Source organism: Triticum dicoccoides, chromosome 7A (assembly GCF_002162155.2).
Source record: "Triticum dicoccoides isolate Atlit2015 ecotype Zavitan chromosome 7A, WEW_v2.0, whole genome shotgun sequence".
NCBI classification, from domain to species: Eukaryota; Viridiplantae; Streptophyta; class Magnoliopsida; order Poales; family Poaceae; genus Triticum; species Triticum dicoccoides.
In genome coordinates this window covers 718,873,851-718,892,535 of record NC_041392.1, presented here as the reverse complement: position 1 = coordinate 718,892,535, position 18,685 = coordinate 718,873,851, and the positions used below count along the sequence as shown (strand labels likewise).

The 18,685-nt window shown below is 44.0% G+C and overlaps 2 protein-coding genes across 2 annotated transcripts; both read right to left on the bottom strand.

The window, feature by feature from the left end:
* Window positions 1-3,306: 3,306 nt before the first annotated feature.
* Window positions 3,307-5,479, bottom strand: LOC119334032 (putative F-box/LRR-repeat protein At5g54820). Its single transcript, XM_037606707.1, has 5 exons — window positions 5,423-5,479; window positions 5,201-5,311; window positions 3,979-4,851; window positions 3,723-3,884; window positions 3,307-3,642 (listed from the first exon to the last, which is right to left on the bottom strand). Exons 1-5 carry the CDS (start codon window positions 5,477-5,479, stop codon window positions 3,307-3,309), a joined length of 1,539 nt encoding a protein of 512 aa, XP_037462604.1.
* An 8,769-nt stretch (window positions 5,480-14,248) lies between these two features.
* LOC119334031 (putative F-box protein PP2-B12) lies at window positions 14,249-16,233 on the bottom strand. Its single transcript, XM_037606706.1, has 3 exons — window positions 15,952-16,233; window positions 15,736-15,860; window positions 14,249-15,194 (listed from the first exon to the last, which is right to left on the bottom strand). Exons 1-3 carry the CDS (start codon window positions 16,231-16,233, stop codon window positions 14,675-14,677), a joined length of 927 nt encoding a protein of 308 aa, XP_037462603.1. The 3' UTR covers window positions 14,249-14,674.
* Between the last annotated feature and the right edge of the window lie 2,452 nt (window positions 16,234-18,685).

Below are 18,685 nucleotides of genomic sequence, written 5' to 3'. Positions count from 1 at the left end.
ATTTTGTTTTCCTTGAGCTAATTTACACAATTTTTATGTACATAATCTTGATCGAAACATTAGTTTTGTTGTTGATGGCAGGCTTAGAAAAGTGTACTGTTATTTGGACTTGTGAAGAGTGCAGTGACTACTTTACAAGGTCATCAGCTAACTCAAAAGGCTGGCGAGAGGTTTTCAGCTCATTGCCTGGAGAGATTGTTCTTGCTTCTTTTGATGGATTTGGTATGTGGTCCACTTTTTATGTCATACTTGAGGCCTATACACTAAAAATAGTTAGTTACTGCTGCGCTTCTGCTTGTATAAGGTAGTCATGTTAGGCCAGCTATCAGCTACTGCAGTCATCGTAGTTAGTATGTAGTACAGGTGGCTGATGGGCGCTCGCCACCGTGTGATGCCATCATACTCCAAAGAGTGAAAATGGTTATAGTTTAATTCGCATGCTGGTTGACCCTACCCCAATATGGCAGAGTCAACCAAAATATTTAGTCCTGGGAGCACATTGTGTTATGCACTTGCTGTTGTTGTCAAATAGTCTCATACCAAATCATGCATCTCATGATCTGCTCTGCTGTGTCTCGCCGTCAGGTGTGTTGAAGCTCTGTGTGCCTGAACACCATTCTTAAACCCTGTAACAGGGGAACTACTTACTTTTTTGTGGTATTCGATTTTACGTCATCCGGCTTGTGTATCTTGTACTGGTTTCAACAAGAAAGATACATTTGGGACGCCATGGAATTGCCGGGAACGAGAAGGATGCATTGCTTGCCAGGTTCTGCACCATCAAGGCCGCCACTGCTGACCTCCGAGCGAAGCATGGCAAGAGCAAGTAAGAGTCTGAAGTTAGCCCCAGCTGACGTGCTCCAGCTTCGTGTGCTAGAAACCAAGAGCAGATTGCCACCATGATGAATTTGATGATGTCCTTGTACCGATGTGTTTCCGAGTGGAATCTTGTTGATGGAAGGTCGAAGCATAGGGAAAATGGTGGTAGAGCGTGACAGAACATCTAAAAAATCAGGGTGGTTATTATTTTTCTTATTGATAACATGCATCAACATAAAAGTAAAACGTTAGTTTGTTCATGGCCATCTAAGTTTATTCTTCTTGTACTGATGTGTTTCTGAGTCGCTGTTGTTGAGTTATGGAGTCTAGTTGGTTGTGCTTTTATATTAAAAGGACTTGTACCTCTAACCAAGAAATATTCAATCAACATGTATGTAAATATAAATTGTTTATTCTAAGGGACTTTTTAAGTTTTTAAAAGAACTTTGTATGTTCGGAAAGAATCATCGGAAATTTTTCCTCCGAGGCTTGTATGATTTTCAGGATTAGAATCTCTGGGATTTTTCGGCATGGTTCAGTTTATACACTTCAGATGGGGAAATTGGGCTTAGCTACTGTTAAGTTGCTTAAATTTTCACCTTTTCCGTTTCCAATTTAGTTTCTTGTATTGATTTTAGTCTCGTCTACCGTGATTAGAACCTCATGTTGTAAAAGCATTTGTAGTGACCAGGTAACCAACAGCTGCATGCGGCAAGCGGCAACTTCTCCAACGCCCGCCGTCCACCGTCGGCCTGGGAGAAGGAGATTGGGGAAGAATAGAAGGCCAAAGAGGTAGAAAAAGAACTGGTGGCTGGACAATGGCACCTTGACACCGCCGTGAGCTCCCTGCCAAGCAAGCTTCCACTTCCTTTTCTGCCTATTAGACCTTCTATTCTTCTTTCCCTTTTTGCACTTCCACTTCCTCTCCACTTTGGAGGAGGAAGAAGAAGGTTGTGACACTCACCTTCGCTTCCTAGGATGATTACACACGTACACGCATGCCATGTAAAACGTACCAAAAACCGCTCCAAGTAAATTTAATTTTGCGTACATGTTCAGGCAAGCCAATCAAGTGTGCTTTGTAGAGACATTTCATGTCCAACCGAGAGACAGATAGTTTTACTTCTTTCACAAGAGTCAGCAAAGGTAAATGGATAAAAAGAAAGTCATGATTCTGTTCGAGCTTTTATGCTACTACACACAAAATAACCTCTCGTTCCAAGCTTAAAAAGGCATAGGTGATGAAATGATAATTTGACGATACACATATGAGGAAAATGATATACACGTACTCATTCTGAAGGGGCATCTAAGACAGTGATCGCCTTACCGAAGCGCTCCGAGGTGAGCCGTGCCGATTCATGGACCTCCGGTAAAAATCTTCCTCTGATGCCCATATTCAACAAGATAGCATAACAGCATATCTTGGTCGAGACCCGTGGCTGTATTCTCATGTGGTGGTGCTTGGGTCAATCCAGCCACATCTAGGCACAATCTGACTTGGTTGACGACGTCACCTTTCCCAGATTCGACGGGTCACATTGTGTTCCACGGTTGGGCAACGATCAGGCGATGGCGCTTGCAAGAAAATTCCTCGTCTTCCTTTGTCGCATTATTCAGTTTAATATCCATGTTTTGGATTCGTCCTTTGACATCCTTTTTTTTTCTTCTGAATTTTCTTTTATGGAGAAGGGTGGTTGTTCATCCTTCGTTTTGTTGATACCGGTACTTGCAGAAACCAAACAAAAAAAATGAGTTTTACCCATCTTTATCGGATCATGTGTTTAAGTTTTCATTACGGGTTGTCAATCAAACACCTTCTATGTTCCTCTCCTCGTGCATGTGCATCCTCAAGTCCTCAACCCTTCTCCTCCTGACCATCTTTCTGGCGAGGTCGATGCGGTGAACATGCCATCTCCAACTTTCGGTAACAATTTGTGTGCTTGGGTGGCATTCCGCCCAAACAAACCGAAAATCTATGCCCATGTTGAACCGCTACAGTGAAACCCCCCCTCCGGGAGCCTTTCTTCGCCCCTACAACATGCTATAGAAAACCATGCTCATCTGTGGTTGGGCTAGCAAACGAGCACGGTTTTAGAGCATGCATGTTCATACGGGTGCGGGGTGCCAGCCATGTAAAATGACATGCAACAAAATTTGTGTACATGTTCTGTATGGCCCAAGACAGCCTAGCGCATACTTAGAAGATACATTCCATTTTCACTGAAGATACGAACCTAGAGATAGTTTTGCTATTTTGTAAGAGAAAGACTATGCTGGTCATGACTTATGGATATCTACTGGAAGTAGCCAGTTCAACATAAGAACATCCAACCATCCAAGCCAATAACACAACACACCGGCTATAGCCCGAAGAAATGTAGAAAACAAGCGCGCGCACAGAAGCTGCACCAGCCAACATTAACCTTAAAGATGAATGACAATATGGTTTGGTGGTTCACAGATGAGGAGATGATACATGCTTACTCACTCTGAAGGGGCATCTAAGACGGTGATCGCCTTACCGAAGTGCTCAGAGGTGAGTCGTGCCCATTCACGAACCCCCGGCAGAAATCTTCCTTCGACGCCGATATTCTCCATGCCAGGATTAGGGCATATCCAGGTCACGATCCAGGGTTGTAATCTCATGTGCTCAAGAACACAAGCATTTTCCAGGAGACAATACGCAAGTGCCGTCTGAGCCGTGTAACATCGGAACCCGCTGATGCCGACACTCCTGAGATGATCATGGCGATGCATGTGGGGACCTTCCTCCTCCACGAAATCATCAGGCACCGAAACATTACAGTGTGAATACGTCATCTGCATTTGGATGTTAGCAACCACTCAGTCAGAAACAATCCAAGTACGGGTCTTAACTATACCAACAAAGTGCCACTCACATCCAAGTGCAACGTCTCCAGTTGTGGTGTGAGATTTAGACAACAAGCAAGCTGAAGAACTCCATTGTCAGCCTTTGGTACGCTAGAGATGATAGTTAATCCGCAAGTCATGTGCCGCGAATGCATAAACATGCCATGTGGTCTTGGTGCCACCTTCTCCAACTGAAACATGATAGGGAAATACGATAATATTAGAACACAGTTTCAAGAACAATGAGGTAAGCAAACCAGAATAGATAAATAGACACCAGGTAACCTGTTCATATGCAAGTACATGAGCTTGCACACTTAGTGTATTCACTCCCAAAATGATTGGAACATCATTGAACACATGGCTCAGTCCTTTACTACCTTCAAACATTATTGTTGCCTTCTCTAATTTTGAGCAACCATGATGCACTATAGGGATCACTGGCCCTTGGTACTCAAAATGAGTTAGATCACCAGCATGAAACTCAACCATCTCAACATCCATTATATCAACTAGCAAATGCTTGAGCTTATCAACTTGGCGTGGTATGCTCAAAGTTGTTACACCGGAGCACTTGATCATCTCTAGGTCCTCGAGTGCTAGCAAATTTGCTAAAAAGCCTGGGAAGTCTCCAAATATCTCAACATATTTTAGAACAAGTCTTCTGAGTACTATGAAGCCACGTATGCCCGAGTGTGGGTTTATAGCAACTTCAACAAGAAACAATGACTGCACAAATGAGCTACCTTGAGCATCTAAGACCTCAAGAGGAAAGTGATGAACTATGTCGAACGGGCAATCAATTATCTTCAGATTAAAATCTATTATCTTTGCCTTTGATGAAGCAGCAAAGCTAACCCATCTGTTAAGATGTTCAGAGTCCTCTTTGTGCAGGCCACACCTAATGCTGAACTTATTGATTCCTAGCCCACTATGATGTTGAATAACACAATTTACAGTCTCAATGAACTTTGCTTGTTTTATTTTGGTACTATCCCGATGAGTAAACTCATCATCTGTGTCAGAATCCATATCATTGCGGCTGTCAAAACATAGGTTACTATGGAATCTCCAGAGCATTCTCCAACCTTTTGAAACAATGCTGGCCCTCATAGCCTCTTTAAGTGGTAGCAGTGACATTATAACAGGTTGAATCTCCTACAACAAGAAATGATGAAAATGTTCAGGTGAGTTGAATTTTGACTAGAACTAATTGCCATTGGTAGACACAATGAGGTGAAAGTGCATATATTTGAAAGAGAAATTTGAGCAGATGCAAAATATATATTTTTTTCTTGTAGTTTCACCGAGCATTTAATAATATTTTAAAACAAATTGATGCCCTACTCAGGAGGAACCAAATTATGCAAGACAACATAAACATTGGGCCTCACTCACAAAAAAAATATGAAGCATATATGTATGGGGATATTTTAGTAAATACTTAATTTTGGTTGCTTTCAGTATAAGGAAAAATGAAATACAAAACAAATGGAATGGAGGTTACGATAGGAAGGTCCTCCATCCGGAATGGCGGCGGCAAGCTGGGCGTATCAGTGACGCGGTGGTAATGGTCAGATCTACGCAGCTTGCCCGTCGCTGCCTCTTCCATGGGTTGCTGCAAGGAAGGACAATCCAGAGGTCAATGGAGAAAGGGATTCCAAATCGATCGATCTAGCGGAAACACCTACGGAGGAGGGATAAGGTGGAGGATGATATCGCCGCTTACCCGCAGATCTAGAGGGGGAGGAGGAGGTACTACTTCCTCTTCTCCTGTTCTGGCCATCGATACCCTCCGCATTGACGAAAGGCCGGGGTAGTTTAGCCCATTTTCCATTGGGTGGGGGTGGGGGGTTACATTTGGGCACAAACCTTTGTGGGCACATTGTTGGCACATTGATGATTTGCCCTTTTTATTTGATTTCAGCCAATTTCAAGTTTACACCACTGGCGTAGCTCTCTGTAGGGCAAGGTAGGGTGGCCACCCTACCTTGATTCATGTGATGTTTCTGCACATATACAGGTATACGCATGCATAGGTATCGCCGACCGATGGAAAATCGCTTGAAAAAGGAAAGGTGAAAAAATCACTCAAAAAAGGGAAAGTGAAAAAGCCTGATGATGTCCTTGATGTTGGGCCATGAGCAGCCGGCCGACAAACGAATCAAACAAAACACACACCATGTGCCCATGCTGACAGGGGATCTCCTATACCGCGTGCTGAGCACTGGGAGGAGACATAGCGCGCACTCCTAGCTCCCCAACCGCGTGTTTTTGGGTCAGCCCATGTGTGCGGCTGTCAGTTTCTTTTTTTTCTCTTTTCTTTTTCCCTTTTCTTTTTTTCTAGTATGGTTTTATTTTTGTCTATGTTAATTAAATAAATTGGGATTTCAAAACATTCCAAAATTTTCAAAAATTGTGCATTTTGGAAATATTCAAGAAACCATAAAATATTCGCAGATTCAAAAACTGTTTGCATATTCAAAAAATGTTCATAATTTTCAAAATATTCATGTCTTCAAAAAATGTGATGAAATTGCACAATTGTTCGTAAATTTAAAATGTTTTCATGATTTTTCAAAAATGTTCAGAAAATTCAAAAAATGTTCATGAATTACAAAAATCTTCATTGATTGGGAAAATGTTCGCTGATTCAAAAACAATTCATGTATTCAAAAACTGTTCATGCATTGGAAAGATGTTTGTCAAAAAAAGTGAATTACAAAATTTGTTCCCCCATTTCTGAAAAAAATTCGTCGATTCAAAAAATGTTTGCAGACCCAAAAAATGTTCAGAGGCTTAAAACACATGTTCACAATTTCTAAAAATGTTTGTGAATTTGTGATTTCTAAAGATATGTTCGTCAATTGAAAACATGTATATGATTTAAAAAAATATTCACAATTTTGTGGTAAACATTCACTAATTTGAAAAATGTTCATGATTTCAAAAAATATTCAAGAGTTCAATTTTTTTATTATTTTCAAAAAGTGTTCACCATTTGAGAAAATGTGTTCACAAATTTAAAAGATGATCACAAAACGAATAATAATAGAGAATAAGAAATAAGAGAGAAAGTAAAAATAAGAAAATAAAGAATAATGAAAATAGAAAAAATAGCGTAAAAGAAAATGAAAAGAAAGGTCGGGAAAAATGAAAAAACCGTTAGGGAAAGGTTCTAGAACCTTTCCAAAACCAGTGGGGAAGGAGTCCAAAATGGGCCGGTCCAAAAGGAATCATAGGCTGTCGGGGTACGGGCTAGGTCGCTCGTTCGCGCAGGAGACGCCCACTGACAGGTGCACGCGACACACGAACCATAGCGGCTACCGAAGCAGGCTATGATGGCCGAGGCGACAGCCAGGATGGAGAGGCAAGCGGGGTAGCGGACGACGCGACCGGCAACCCAGCGATGGTGGTCGGCACCCACATGCCACAACGGTTCGGTACTTGGTTAGAGCAATTCTAGCAGATCCCGCATCCTTTCCTGACCCGCAAAATAACTGTCAAAATACGGGTACGGGCCAGAAAACCTGCCCGACTAGACCCTGTATCCCGCCACGGCCCGCAAAATTTTTTGAGGGGCGCGGCAAAATCCCGACCCCAACTCGAGAAAATGCGGGTTTCCCCTCGCGGCTGCGATGCCCTGCATCAGAGAGAATCAGTTGGCTGGAGGGACATTTCAGCCCCGCGCTCTTTTCTCCCTCCTTCCGCCGTCGCCCGCCCTTGCTTCCGCCCGCACGCCGCCGACGATTCCGGACATATCTGCGGGCAGAATCGCGCCACGGGGCCGCCCCACACCCTCCCGCGCCGAGCCGCTGCACCGCCCCCCCTCCCGGATTCGGCGAGAAGAGCCGCCCCCGTCGCCGCCGCCCCGCCGCCACCGGTTAGTCCCTTTTTAGTGATTCTTGCGAGTTGTGTTGTTGATTGACGCGCCGGTGTGCGTGTAGATGGATTTGAGCCCGTGTGAGAAATTCTTGCTCTCCGATTCATCCGATTCGGACGACTCGGATGTTGAGACCATGCTTGCGAACTTTCGGCAGCAAACATTAGTCATGGCGCTTGCCGTGAAGGAGCATGAAGACGAGCATCGGAAGAGGAGGCGAGGATCGACTGTCGGGCGTCTGTGCATTCCTCGGAATCGCCATCTTGGGAACGAGATGTTGATGCAAGACTATTTCACGGACAATCCTACATATCCTCCGCACCTCTTCCGGAGAAGGTACCGAATGCGCCGATCCCTCTTTGTGAAACTTGTTGAAGCTTGCGAGGAAAATTGCCGGTATTTTACTCAAAGAAGGAATGCCACGGGCTTAAAGGGATTTAGTGCATATCAAAAAAATCTCCGCAGCTATGCGGGTGATTGCATATTGCGTTCCGGCTGACTATGCCGATGAGTATCTTCGCATTGGTGAAGATACTACAATTAAGTCTGTGCGTAGATTTGCGAAAGTGATCGTCCGTGTCTTTGGTCCTGAGTATCTTCGGGCACCCAATGAAGATGACACAAAAAAATTGATGGCATCTAATGAGAGGAGAGGTTGGCCTGGCATGCTAGGTAGTATCGATTGTATGCATTGGACTTGGAAAAATTACCCCAAGGCTTGGTAAGGAATGTATTGTGGCAAGTCTCGTGATGCAACAATTGTGCTAGAGGCCGGAGCATCCGAGGATTTATGGATTTGGCATTGCTTTTTTGTATGCCGAGCACTCTCAATGATATCAATGTGTTGCAACGATCTCATTTGTTTGCCAGGCTTGCTAGTGGTGATGCTCCTGCCTGCAACTACACTATCAATGGGCATGAATACACAAAGGGGTACTATCTTGCAGATGGTATATATCCTTCTTGGTGCATATTTGTCAAAAGTATCAAAGAACCCAAAACAAAACAAAAAAACAATGTGAATTTGCAAGGGTGCAAGAGGCAGCCCGAAAAGATATTGAAAGAGTATTCGGTGTTTTGCAATCTAGGTTTGCCATTGTCCGTGGTCTTGCTCGTTTTTGGGATAAGAAAATCTTGAAGAACATCATGACATGCTGTGTTATTCTGCACAATATGATTATTGAAGATGAGAGAGGAATGAACTTAGAATTCTTTTACGACAATGTGGGTAGCTGTGTCAAACCACCCAACCCGCATTAGAGCTTTTCTTTAGACATGCAAAGAGATTGAAAATGCAGACACACACTTTCAACTTCAGCAGGATCTCATTGAGCATCATTGACAAAGGGCTGGACAATGACTAATTTTGTATTGCATCATTTAAGTTTGCTACGGTGATTTGAATAATTATTTGTAATGCGGATGATTATTGTATTATGTTTGATTTGAATAATTCAGTTTGTTTTCGATTGTTGAATTATGTTGGATTTGATATTTGCGGGCTGATGAAGAGCAGACCCCGCAAAGCCGACCCGTAAAAAGGTATATTCCATGAATATTTTTTTTTATGGATCCATTTGGAGTTTGCATATGTACCAGCCCGTAAAAATGATTTTGCGCGAACTGCAAACGCGTTTTGCGGGCTGGCGGGATGCGGATTCTGCTAGAGTTGCTCTTAGCAGTCGATGGCGAGCAAGCCTCACGGAATCCATTTAGTACCCAGGTTCAGTCAACTAAGCCGCATGGCGCGTAGCACAGCGGCACGACGCCATTGCCGAGTTGTGAGTAAAGGGAAAAGGGAAAGATGGACAGAAGGGGGCAGGGCTAGCAAACCGTAAATGTGAGCGCTATAATATTTAATGAATTTTAGTGACATTTTTAGAGACTTTTGGCTTTGCATTCATCCCGAAAATATTAAATATCCTTCGTATGACAAATTATCCATATCTTCTATTTTAGGCTGTTTCTATTCAAATTATGTTTGTAGTTCAATTTAATTTGGCCAGTGCTAGGTGCGCGTTGACTGACTGAGGTTTTGGTTGCCTGCCCCGCAGTCCGGTGCAACGATTCGCAGATGTGTGATCCGGCAACCGTTTTCTTCGCCCCCTCATGGATCTTCCACCTCGCGTCGTTGCACACCAATGCGCAAAAGAAAACCGCCTGACGACCGAGCCACCACAAGGGCGAGCAAGACACCGGCATCGATGGTCGCCGGCTTACCGCCGCTCTCCATCCTCACTCTCGGAGCAGCCACGGTTCCAGAAAAAGAAACCGAGTTTGCGGATGCAGCAAAACGCAACCACGGTTCCAACTCGGTGGTGACTACCGCAGCTCGCCACGGCCATGGTCCCAAACGCCGTGGTGACCGCAGCAGCTCGGTGCAGTGACCATTGCAGCTCGCCGATTGCAGCATATCAGTTCCGTGCGCCATAGCTTTTTCTGTTTGCCGGTTGTAGCATTTTGGTCTACAGGTTGCATCTTCCTTGGTTGCCGGTTGTAGCCGTCTGCTATCGTCAGATGGTTATTCCCATGATTCAAGAAGAGGAAATAGTATGGAAATATGTCCCCATCCAACCTCTGGTCAGGCCTGAGGAGGTCTCGTTTTTATCAACAAAAATGCGCAGATTGCATGACTGGTACCTGAGAGAAATAAAGAACGGGTGAGAGAGCCTCATGGTAAAAGTCAAGAAAGAGCATTACTTCCATGAAAAAGATTTATGGGTAGAGTTTCAAGAAATGTTTCAGTTATTCAATCAAGACACACTCGGCAAATCTCTCATTAGTTGCTATTGTCTGTAAGTGATTTATTTCTGTAATGTAAGTCTCTAGCTGTGTTCATTCATTGCCTGTAATTATCCTCACTATATTCTTTTCTGTGGTATTATGCAGAATGAAGATTTATGAAATGTAAAGAGATGGAGTCTATGGCATTGGGTTCATTGACCCAAATACTATTAATGAAGGTGTGTGGAAAATCAGCGCAAAAGACACGGGGAATAGCTTGCTAGAGTTTTTGGAGCAACTAAATACCCAACCAAAAATACTACTTCCTTGCAACTTCGGGTGAGTGTTACTGTCTTGTACTACAAATTCTATTTTGCTTACTAGATGTTAATAAGTGTAGTTGATGAGTTATGCACATGCTCGCTTATACTAACATGTGCGCATGCAGTTTCCACTGGATCCTGCTAATCATTGAAGTTGACGAGGGAAAAATTCAAGTACTGGACTCACTACTTAAAGAAACTAAAGAATACCACAACGTGAAGTTGATGCTCGACAGGCAATTTCAATCATTATCGCACTATGTCGGCCTCTTTAGTTCATTTTCTGATATAAACTAATTAATAACTCATTTATTCATTTTTTTTGTCGGGCAGGGTTTGGCAAAAGTTCATCAAAGAGGTAATCGACCCATGGAAACCAGAGCTGAAATGGTGGCGACCCAGGGTAATTAAGTAGTACTAGCTACGTCCGCGCATCTCTTTAATTCTTGTTTTAATACCATTATCATGCTTCATTAATTATTGTCTGATTGAATTTTATTCTCGTAAAGTGCATGAGGCAGGTATTGGGGAATAATTTATGTGCATATTACGTTTGCGAGAGCATTCGCTTTATGACAGAAAGGAGCAAAAGTGCAAGATATCTTTTGGTACGTAAACACAATTCACAATTATTTTTATCATGATGTAATATATACACACACAACTAATATATCATATTGATCTCCTTTAATAAAGATGCAATAGATGCGGGATCAGCTCTTACCAATGGACCGCATACGAGCACTAGCTCCTACCAATGGACCGCATACGAGTATTTCAAGAGAAAATGACGGGATTTTTGCTTGACCAGGTCATATATCCAAAGGAGAATACCATTTTACCTAATGCCTACATGTAGGGTCAGTTTGGATGGTGTCCACGTTCAATCATGTCTGGCCTGGAGCCTGCCTGAAGTGTGCCTGGGTGGTGTTTGGTTGTTGTCCTGGAAAATTGAGTGCTAGCCTAGGCTGTTGATGGGACAACTTGATCAGCCTGGAGTATAAACCAGGCATCCTATTTAGTCTGGACCAGGCACTGGAAGAGGGACGCCTGGGTGTGCCTGCTGCCGTGCCTGGTAATATTATACTATTTCTTTTGCGTACAAGTGATGGGATGGGCTTCTTTTATGTACTAATCATACTGCAAAGTAGCAGCACTTCCAGGATGCAGGCCAAACGCATCCGTGCGAGGCTAGCCTGGCCAGGCGAATTTTTCCAACAATCCAGGCTGGATTCAGGCAGGGGTCCTCTTCAGGCATAGTGTCCAGGCTTTGAACCAAACTGCCCCGTAATGATCTGCAAATTGTAGGAGAAATTGTATATACCAAATTATGTGTGTGTGTGTGCCTGCTTGTATGAGCAATTCTATTCTATATGATTGGTTCTACGAGAAATTCTATTTATATATGCATAACGTGTACAGTATGTAGTAGCGTATAATATGTTTGAAATGAAAAGCAAAAAATTAAAAAAAAAATAAGCCATAACCCCCTAAACCTTTTAGTCTCTATTGGTGTCACCAAGCAGGACTAAAGAATCCCCAGTCCCCAGCGCACGCTCGTGCCACGTGGTGGGCCTTTAGTCCTGACTTATTAGGTCCGGTTCGGTTGGTGAACCGGAACTAAAGGCCCTTACGAACCGGGATTAATGGCCGATCATGCACTAATGATACTTGAATTCGAATCACAACATAACAATCCTAAGTTATTGCCAGGAAAGCAAAACCTTGAATGAGGGTGGCAGATTGACCAGATGAGTCCTCCATAGTGGTAGCCACTCCACTCGTACCACAGAGCTTTCGCTGGTGTCATGTACTTCTTGGCCCCGCTACGCCTGTCCAACGAGAAGCTCTTCTTGCCGGCCGATTGATGCCAGTGTCAGAGTTAGACGAGATCTCGTGATAAACACATGCATTTTTGAATTATAACTACATCAATTACCATGATACACACATGCATTTTCGAATTATAACAACAACAATTGCCATTGAGACCATTCATCTTGATTGATATACCATTTGGACATAATATCCGGAAAACGCCACACTATTTAGTTGTAATCCCTCCTTCTCAAAATACAAGGTGTATTAATTAATCCAAAATTCAAACATTTCAATGTTTGACCAGGTTTACAGGACCACATACAACACGAAATAAATGAAATACAAAAATATATTCCGTGATGAATCTAATGATAATGATCTCTTATCTTATAATCCCTCCGTCCGGATATATTTGTCATCAAAATGGATAGATGGAGATGTATCTAGACGTATTTTAGTTTTAGATACATCCCTTTTTATTCATTTCGATGACAAGTATTTTCGGACGGAGGGAGTATGTTGATAGTTCTTTCTATAAACTCAATCAGACATAGAGAAGTTTGAATTTTCAAAAACTAATAGACCTTATATTTTGAAATGGCAAGAGTATTTGGTAGGGGCAGAACCGTAGACTCAAGCACACACAGAAGCACCTCCATTACTGACCCATGACCAACTAAGCTGAGCTGGCTATATAATATTATTCTTTGGGAGCAATATTAGAGGTGTAATCATAAGCAAAGAGAACATAAAAGTAGATTCTTCTGGAAATATAATTGTGTCATTGCCGTCGTCTAGTAGAAGTGTCAATCTCGCATCTTCATGTTAGCTCTTATTATCGAGTCGAGTATAAGATATATTCTTGGCCTTCGTTTCGGCCTCTGGAACAGCAGCCCACAGGACAGCCGGGTCAGATTACCCAAATTACGGGATAGATGATTTTGCACACGAAATCTAACGGCCAGGAAAGATTAGATCGTGAAACGGATGGCCGAAAATCCAAATCACTGTGAGGGCTCGCTTTAGGTGCAGTTATACTGTCCTTAATTCTTGACTATGAGAATCTCAGCTCAATGCTGCTAAAGATACTTTTGAATTAATATATAAACATGAATTTATCTAAAATGAATGAAGCTAGTTCAGAATGTTTATACCTTAGCATTGTAGAGGATATGTCATGAGAGAAATGGCAATAATATTTATCTCAACACTCTCTACCCAGCTTTATGAGGCAACCGAGGCAATCGCATGTGCAAAGGGCTTAAGAGAGGATCTAAGAAAGTTAAAGCAGACTAAAGCACGACTTTAAGTTTCTTCGATCTGATCTATAAACCTTTACATTGTACCGACTAGAGGCTCAACCACCCGTTCTTTTTTTGTGCGGTGCCACCAAAAATCAAGCAATGTCACTGTCGTGAAAATTTGGTCGGACAGCACAAAACACTCTCCTAAAAAATGAGGCAACTTCATTGAAGACAACACCTAACTTTACCAAGAAGTTCAGAAAACCAGCCCTCCCAGCTTCTTCAAGAAAGGGAATTCGTTATGATGACTCTCACATCGTCTCCAAAGAATAAGGTAGTGTTCAAAAACAGAGCATATCTTGTTACTTATGTCGATGCTCTTCATATGCCCAAAGCTCTATCATGAGCCAAATCCATCACATGTTTTTTTGTGTACTACGACTAAAATTAGTTATTCTTTTCAAAATAACAACTCTGATCAAGTTTTGACCAATGAGGACAAAGAGCTTAAGTACAAATTAGTGGTTAGAGGAAACAAATATCTATCTTCCAGTAACAACTTAACAGCGATCATTGACTTCATAAAATAGGTTGCTAACTGAGATCGAGAAAATACATGAGGCAAACCAAAAAATATTGTCCATGCACCGTGATGTAACATGAACCTTATGTTATATATAGAAGGTATGCCAGCTTTGGTTGCATGAGTTACGGAATTCCACTTATTCCACAACACTTACAACCAAAGCTAGGCACACCTTCAATATGGTAGGTTTCAAGTTTCACCATTGGTCTATGGGTGAATAAAAAGGCTAAGATATACATGCCTCATATGTTACAAATGGAATGCATGGCACAAAATTTAAATACCAATGGAATGCAAGGCACAAAATTCACACAGCGACATACTTGAAAATTGCAATATTGCCGCAAATAAACTTAACCATATTGTTGAATTCATCTATCTAAGAAATTTGGCCATGCTTTTAACTTTCCATTGCTCTCGGCCGTATCTCGATCCCTTCTATGATAATCTGACAACTATGCGACCCTGTGAACCCTCTAAACTCAATGGAAACATTCCTCTCCTCCCCGTCCAGACACGGTTTGTCCAATTCTATGTTGATCTCTTGCTCTATCCATCGTCCATCGCTTCTCACGCTCACACCATCAGATTTTAGCCGCTGCTTCAGACTTCGATTCTTCTCTTCCGTGTCTACTGATGCCAACGATGATGATCCATCGAGTTCCCAGCCCCAGTCCCATAAAAGAGATCGCGAGTGCTTCTGAGGGACGAGATGGTTGCACTCATGATTGCTGCTGGCAGAAGAGGACAACACTTCAGCTTCTTGGTCTTGGTTCTGAGCTGTGTCTGTGTGCAGCTGATGCACCCTGTATATGAGATAGGCCATGTAGCCTCTACCAATGCCCGAGAGGTTCTTCGTGTTTAAAATGCCGTTCACGTCCAGCCAGCATATGTATGAAAGAACGGCCACCTCGCTGAATCTACATGTCGAAAGAGTTAGCCTCAGTTTGCGGTGGTTGAACCGTGTGTGTTGCGCTTATTTTATAACTTGTGGTGCAAAATTACCCACCCAAAAGTAAGCAAAACTGGGTCACACAAACACTCAAATAAGAAAAAAAATGGGTTGGGCAATAGGGATTCTCATATAAGCCGCCGCAACACTAAACGCAGCTTATACTATGGGCTTGAGTACTTCCCTATACTCATTTACCAGTTGAAGGATTCATGCAGGGCATTAGAAATCTAAAAAATTAAAAGTGTACTCTTCAGCATCCGAGAGGCTATATCATAATGTTACTTTGCTAACATAGCTGCTGAGTGAATTTAATTGTGGATTTCACTCACCTAATTTTCCCATTACTTATATTAAAATGGCAGCATGGAAGCGTGCATTTTGTTGTGTGGAGGAAAGGAACAATCCAGTGACTACACAAAGTGAGCTAATGAGCAGAAGGAACACAGAAATGATTGAAATTTGACCAGAAATTAAATAGATTGTGCGAGATTGGACGAACACAAAACCTGGAGTGAGGGTGGCAGCGTGACCAGACGAGGCCTCCGTAGGGGTAGCCACTCCACCCGTAGCACAGAGCTTTCGCCGGTATCATGTACTTTTTGGCGCCGCTATGCCTGTCCAGCGAGAAGCTCTTCTTGCCCCGTCGATAGATGCCAATGTCAGACGTGATCTCCTGATACACACATGTACATGGTATACTAGTAATGCAGCAGCACATATACCAGCTTGCCACCATCGAGGAGAACTGGGGAGTCGCAGAGTCGGAAGAAGAACCCCTTGTTCGTTTCTCCGTCCCGGCGGCGCTCATCACTCGTGCTCCACCGTGCTAGGATGTCGGCGCAGTCTGCCGGGACGAAGCTGCCCCAGACCTCATCAGAGTCGGCGGCTTCCCGGAGCACGGCAGCGGTGGCCGCCAGCCTGCACGCGTCGCCGGGGGAGGTCAGGGAGGCGACGCGGGCCAGGCAGTCCGCTGGGAGGTCGCAGATTCCCGTCTCCACCTCCATGCGTACTCGTTGATTAATTTGCTTTGGTCGATCCTCGACCTGGAGCGATGATAAAGCAATGCTAGTAGACTAGTAGTAGGCTTTGCTGGTAACAACACATGGTGATCATGGTGTTGCCAACATGGCGACATCTCTTCCCTAAAATAAGAACTAAAAACATGACAACATCTCTTCACATAATGACGACATCCCTCGAGACAATTTTGTTAGCACTCGTGATTGGTGGCCTAGTGTGATAACAACCCTTCTATATATTTTTCTATTTGAAAAAACTGATCCAAATCTTCTATATCTAAATTAGCACAAATGCGCGAGCGTTGTAACAAGATTTGTCTCATGCCTCCACTTATTTCTGTCTGTCCCACACTACTGTCCTCCTTATCTCCCTCGGAGAGCTCCTCTAGTAGCTTGGACAACAAGCTTCTTCACATTCATAAATCTCAGGAATTCGGATTTTCTTCGCCCGATTTTTTCAAATGGATTTTGAATTCAATTTTTTAATGTCAAAATGTATTGAGTTTTTTTTGCGGGTGAAAATGTATTGAGTTTAACCCTTTGTGTACAGGAAGTGCCTCTTGTTGTAGTGGTTAGGTCACATAGTTACCTCTTGAAGGTTGAGAGTCCGGAGGACGGGGCGTCGACCCGGTGCTCGCACAGTTTCTCCTATAAAAAATGCCAACGAGGGTTAGCTCTTAGGTTGGTCTCATTTCTTTGAAGGTTGAGAGTCCGCACTGTGAATAATATTTTTTTAAATGCTTGAATAACACACAAAGTTGATTATTCCGCTAAGTGGGGTTCGAACTTGCGATGCGAGAATAGTAGCTTGTGCGCCCTACTGCTAAGTCGACACGAGAACAGTAACTCACGCGCCTTACCGCTTAGTTGTTGTACCGTTTGGAAAAAAAAATACTATTTGACGTTAGTGTGACGCCCCGAGACCGATTCACCTTTGTCTTCCAGTTATTCGCTGTTGTTGCCTTGTCTTTTGCTTGCGTGTCATGCATTCTATATCATGTCTTCATGTGCATTGCATTTGCATACGTGTTTGTCTCATGCATCCGAGCATTTTTCCCGTTGTCCGTTTTGCATTCCGGCGCTCCTATGTCCTCCGGTGTCCCCTTTTATCTCTTTTCGTGTGCGGGTGTTAAACGTTTTCGAATTGGACCGAGACTTGTCATGCGGCCTTGGTTTACTACCGGTAGACCGCCTGTCAAGTTTCGTGCCGTTTGGACTTCGTTTGATACTCCAACGGTTAACCGAGGGACCGAAAAGGCCTCGTGTGTGTTGCAGCCCAACACTCCTCCAAAGTGGCCCAAAACCCACCTAAACCTCCTCCATCATCTAGATCATTCGATCACGATCGCATGGCCGCAAACCGCACCTCAATTGGAGCCTCCTACCTCCCTCTACCTCTATATAAAGCCCCTCCTCCGAAATTCCGGATCCCCTCCTCCCAAACCCTAGAAATCCGCCTCCCTCGCCGCAGGACGTGTCCGATTTGGGCCGGACACGTCCGCTTCCTCCGCCGCCGCCAACCGGGAGCCGACACATGGCAACCGGCGCCCGCCGCCACCGCGGCCCGCACGGGCCCGAGGCCGGCCCTCCCCGCCGCCGATCTGGGCCGCGCCCCCTTCGCCCGCGCGCCGCTACTTCCTCCTGCGCCGGCGACGAACCCCGCCGGTTTTTGCTCCGGCCGCCGCAGCCTGCCTCGCCGGCGACCGCACCGGGAGCCGCCGCCTCCACTCCTCTCCGGTAGCCGCCCCGCGCCCGCGACGAGCCCCGTCTCCCCCGCGCCGTCAGCTCCTCCCGCAAGTCCGGCCGGCGAGCTCTCCGGCAAGTCCCTCCCCTCCGACGAGCGCCCTCATTGCTCCGACCACCACGGCGCCATGTCCGGCGAGCTGCTACAGTGCCCGAACGCGATCTGGATCTGGATTCGCCGCTGCTACAGTAAACCCTAACTAGGGTTGACTTCCCCCTTTCCCAGATACTTTTTGCATACTTTGACATGCCATAACTTCATCATCGTGGCTCCGATTCATGCTTGTAGCATATCAAAATGTTCGTCTCGACGAGTACATCATTTCATATCATTACATCATTTTCATTTGAGCTCATCTTGATGCCCGAAATTCTGTTGGAAGAGGGCTATGTGATGATAGTTCCAGATCTGATTCAGCAAATGCATTTTTGTCATTTTTGCCATGATTAATGTGTGCACGCTATGATCCTGAGCTCTACATGTGTTTTGAAATATGCCATGCCATCTTTACAGGAGTGTATGTCATGTATTTTTGTGATCTTTGTGGTGACTAGCGCAAGCATGCAAAGTAGCTTACTCAATGATGCTGATTTCAGGGACTTAGAATTTCACTAAGTCCTTGCCCTGTCATTATCTTTATGCCATATGTTCATGTTGATATTGAGTGATCCATGCCTATTTTGAGGAGGATCG

Coding starts and splice junctions, on each gene's coding strand:
- LOC119334032 (XM_037606707.1), bottom strand. CDS start 5,479: ATGGCCAGAACAGGAGAAGAGGAAGTAGTACCTCCTCCTCCCCCTCTA. Junction 4,852..5,200: donor GGATGGAGGACCTTCCTATC/GTAACCTCCATT, acceptor TTCTTGTTGTAG/GAGATTCAACCTGTTATAAT. Junction 3,885..3,978: donor ATGTACTTGCATATGAACAG/GTTACCTGGTGT, acceptor ATCATGTTTCAG/TTGGAGAAGGTGGCACCAAG.
- LOC119334031 (XM_037606706.1), bottom strand. CDS start 16,233: ATGGAGGTGGAGACGGGAATCTGCGACCTCCCAGCGGACTGCCTGGCC. Junction 15,861..15,951: donor TCCTCGATGGTGGCAAGCTG/GTATATGTGCTG, acceptor CGGGGCAAGAAG/AGCTTCTCGCTGGACAGGCA. Junction 15,195..15,735: donor CGCTGCCACCCTCACTCCAG/GTTTTGTGTTCG, acceptor TTCGACATGTAG/ATTCAGCGAGGTGGCCGTTC.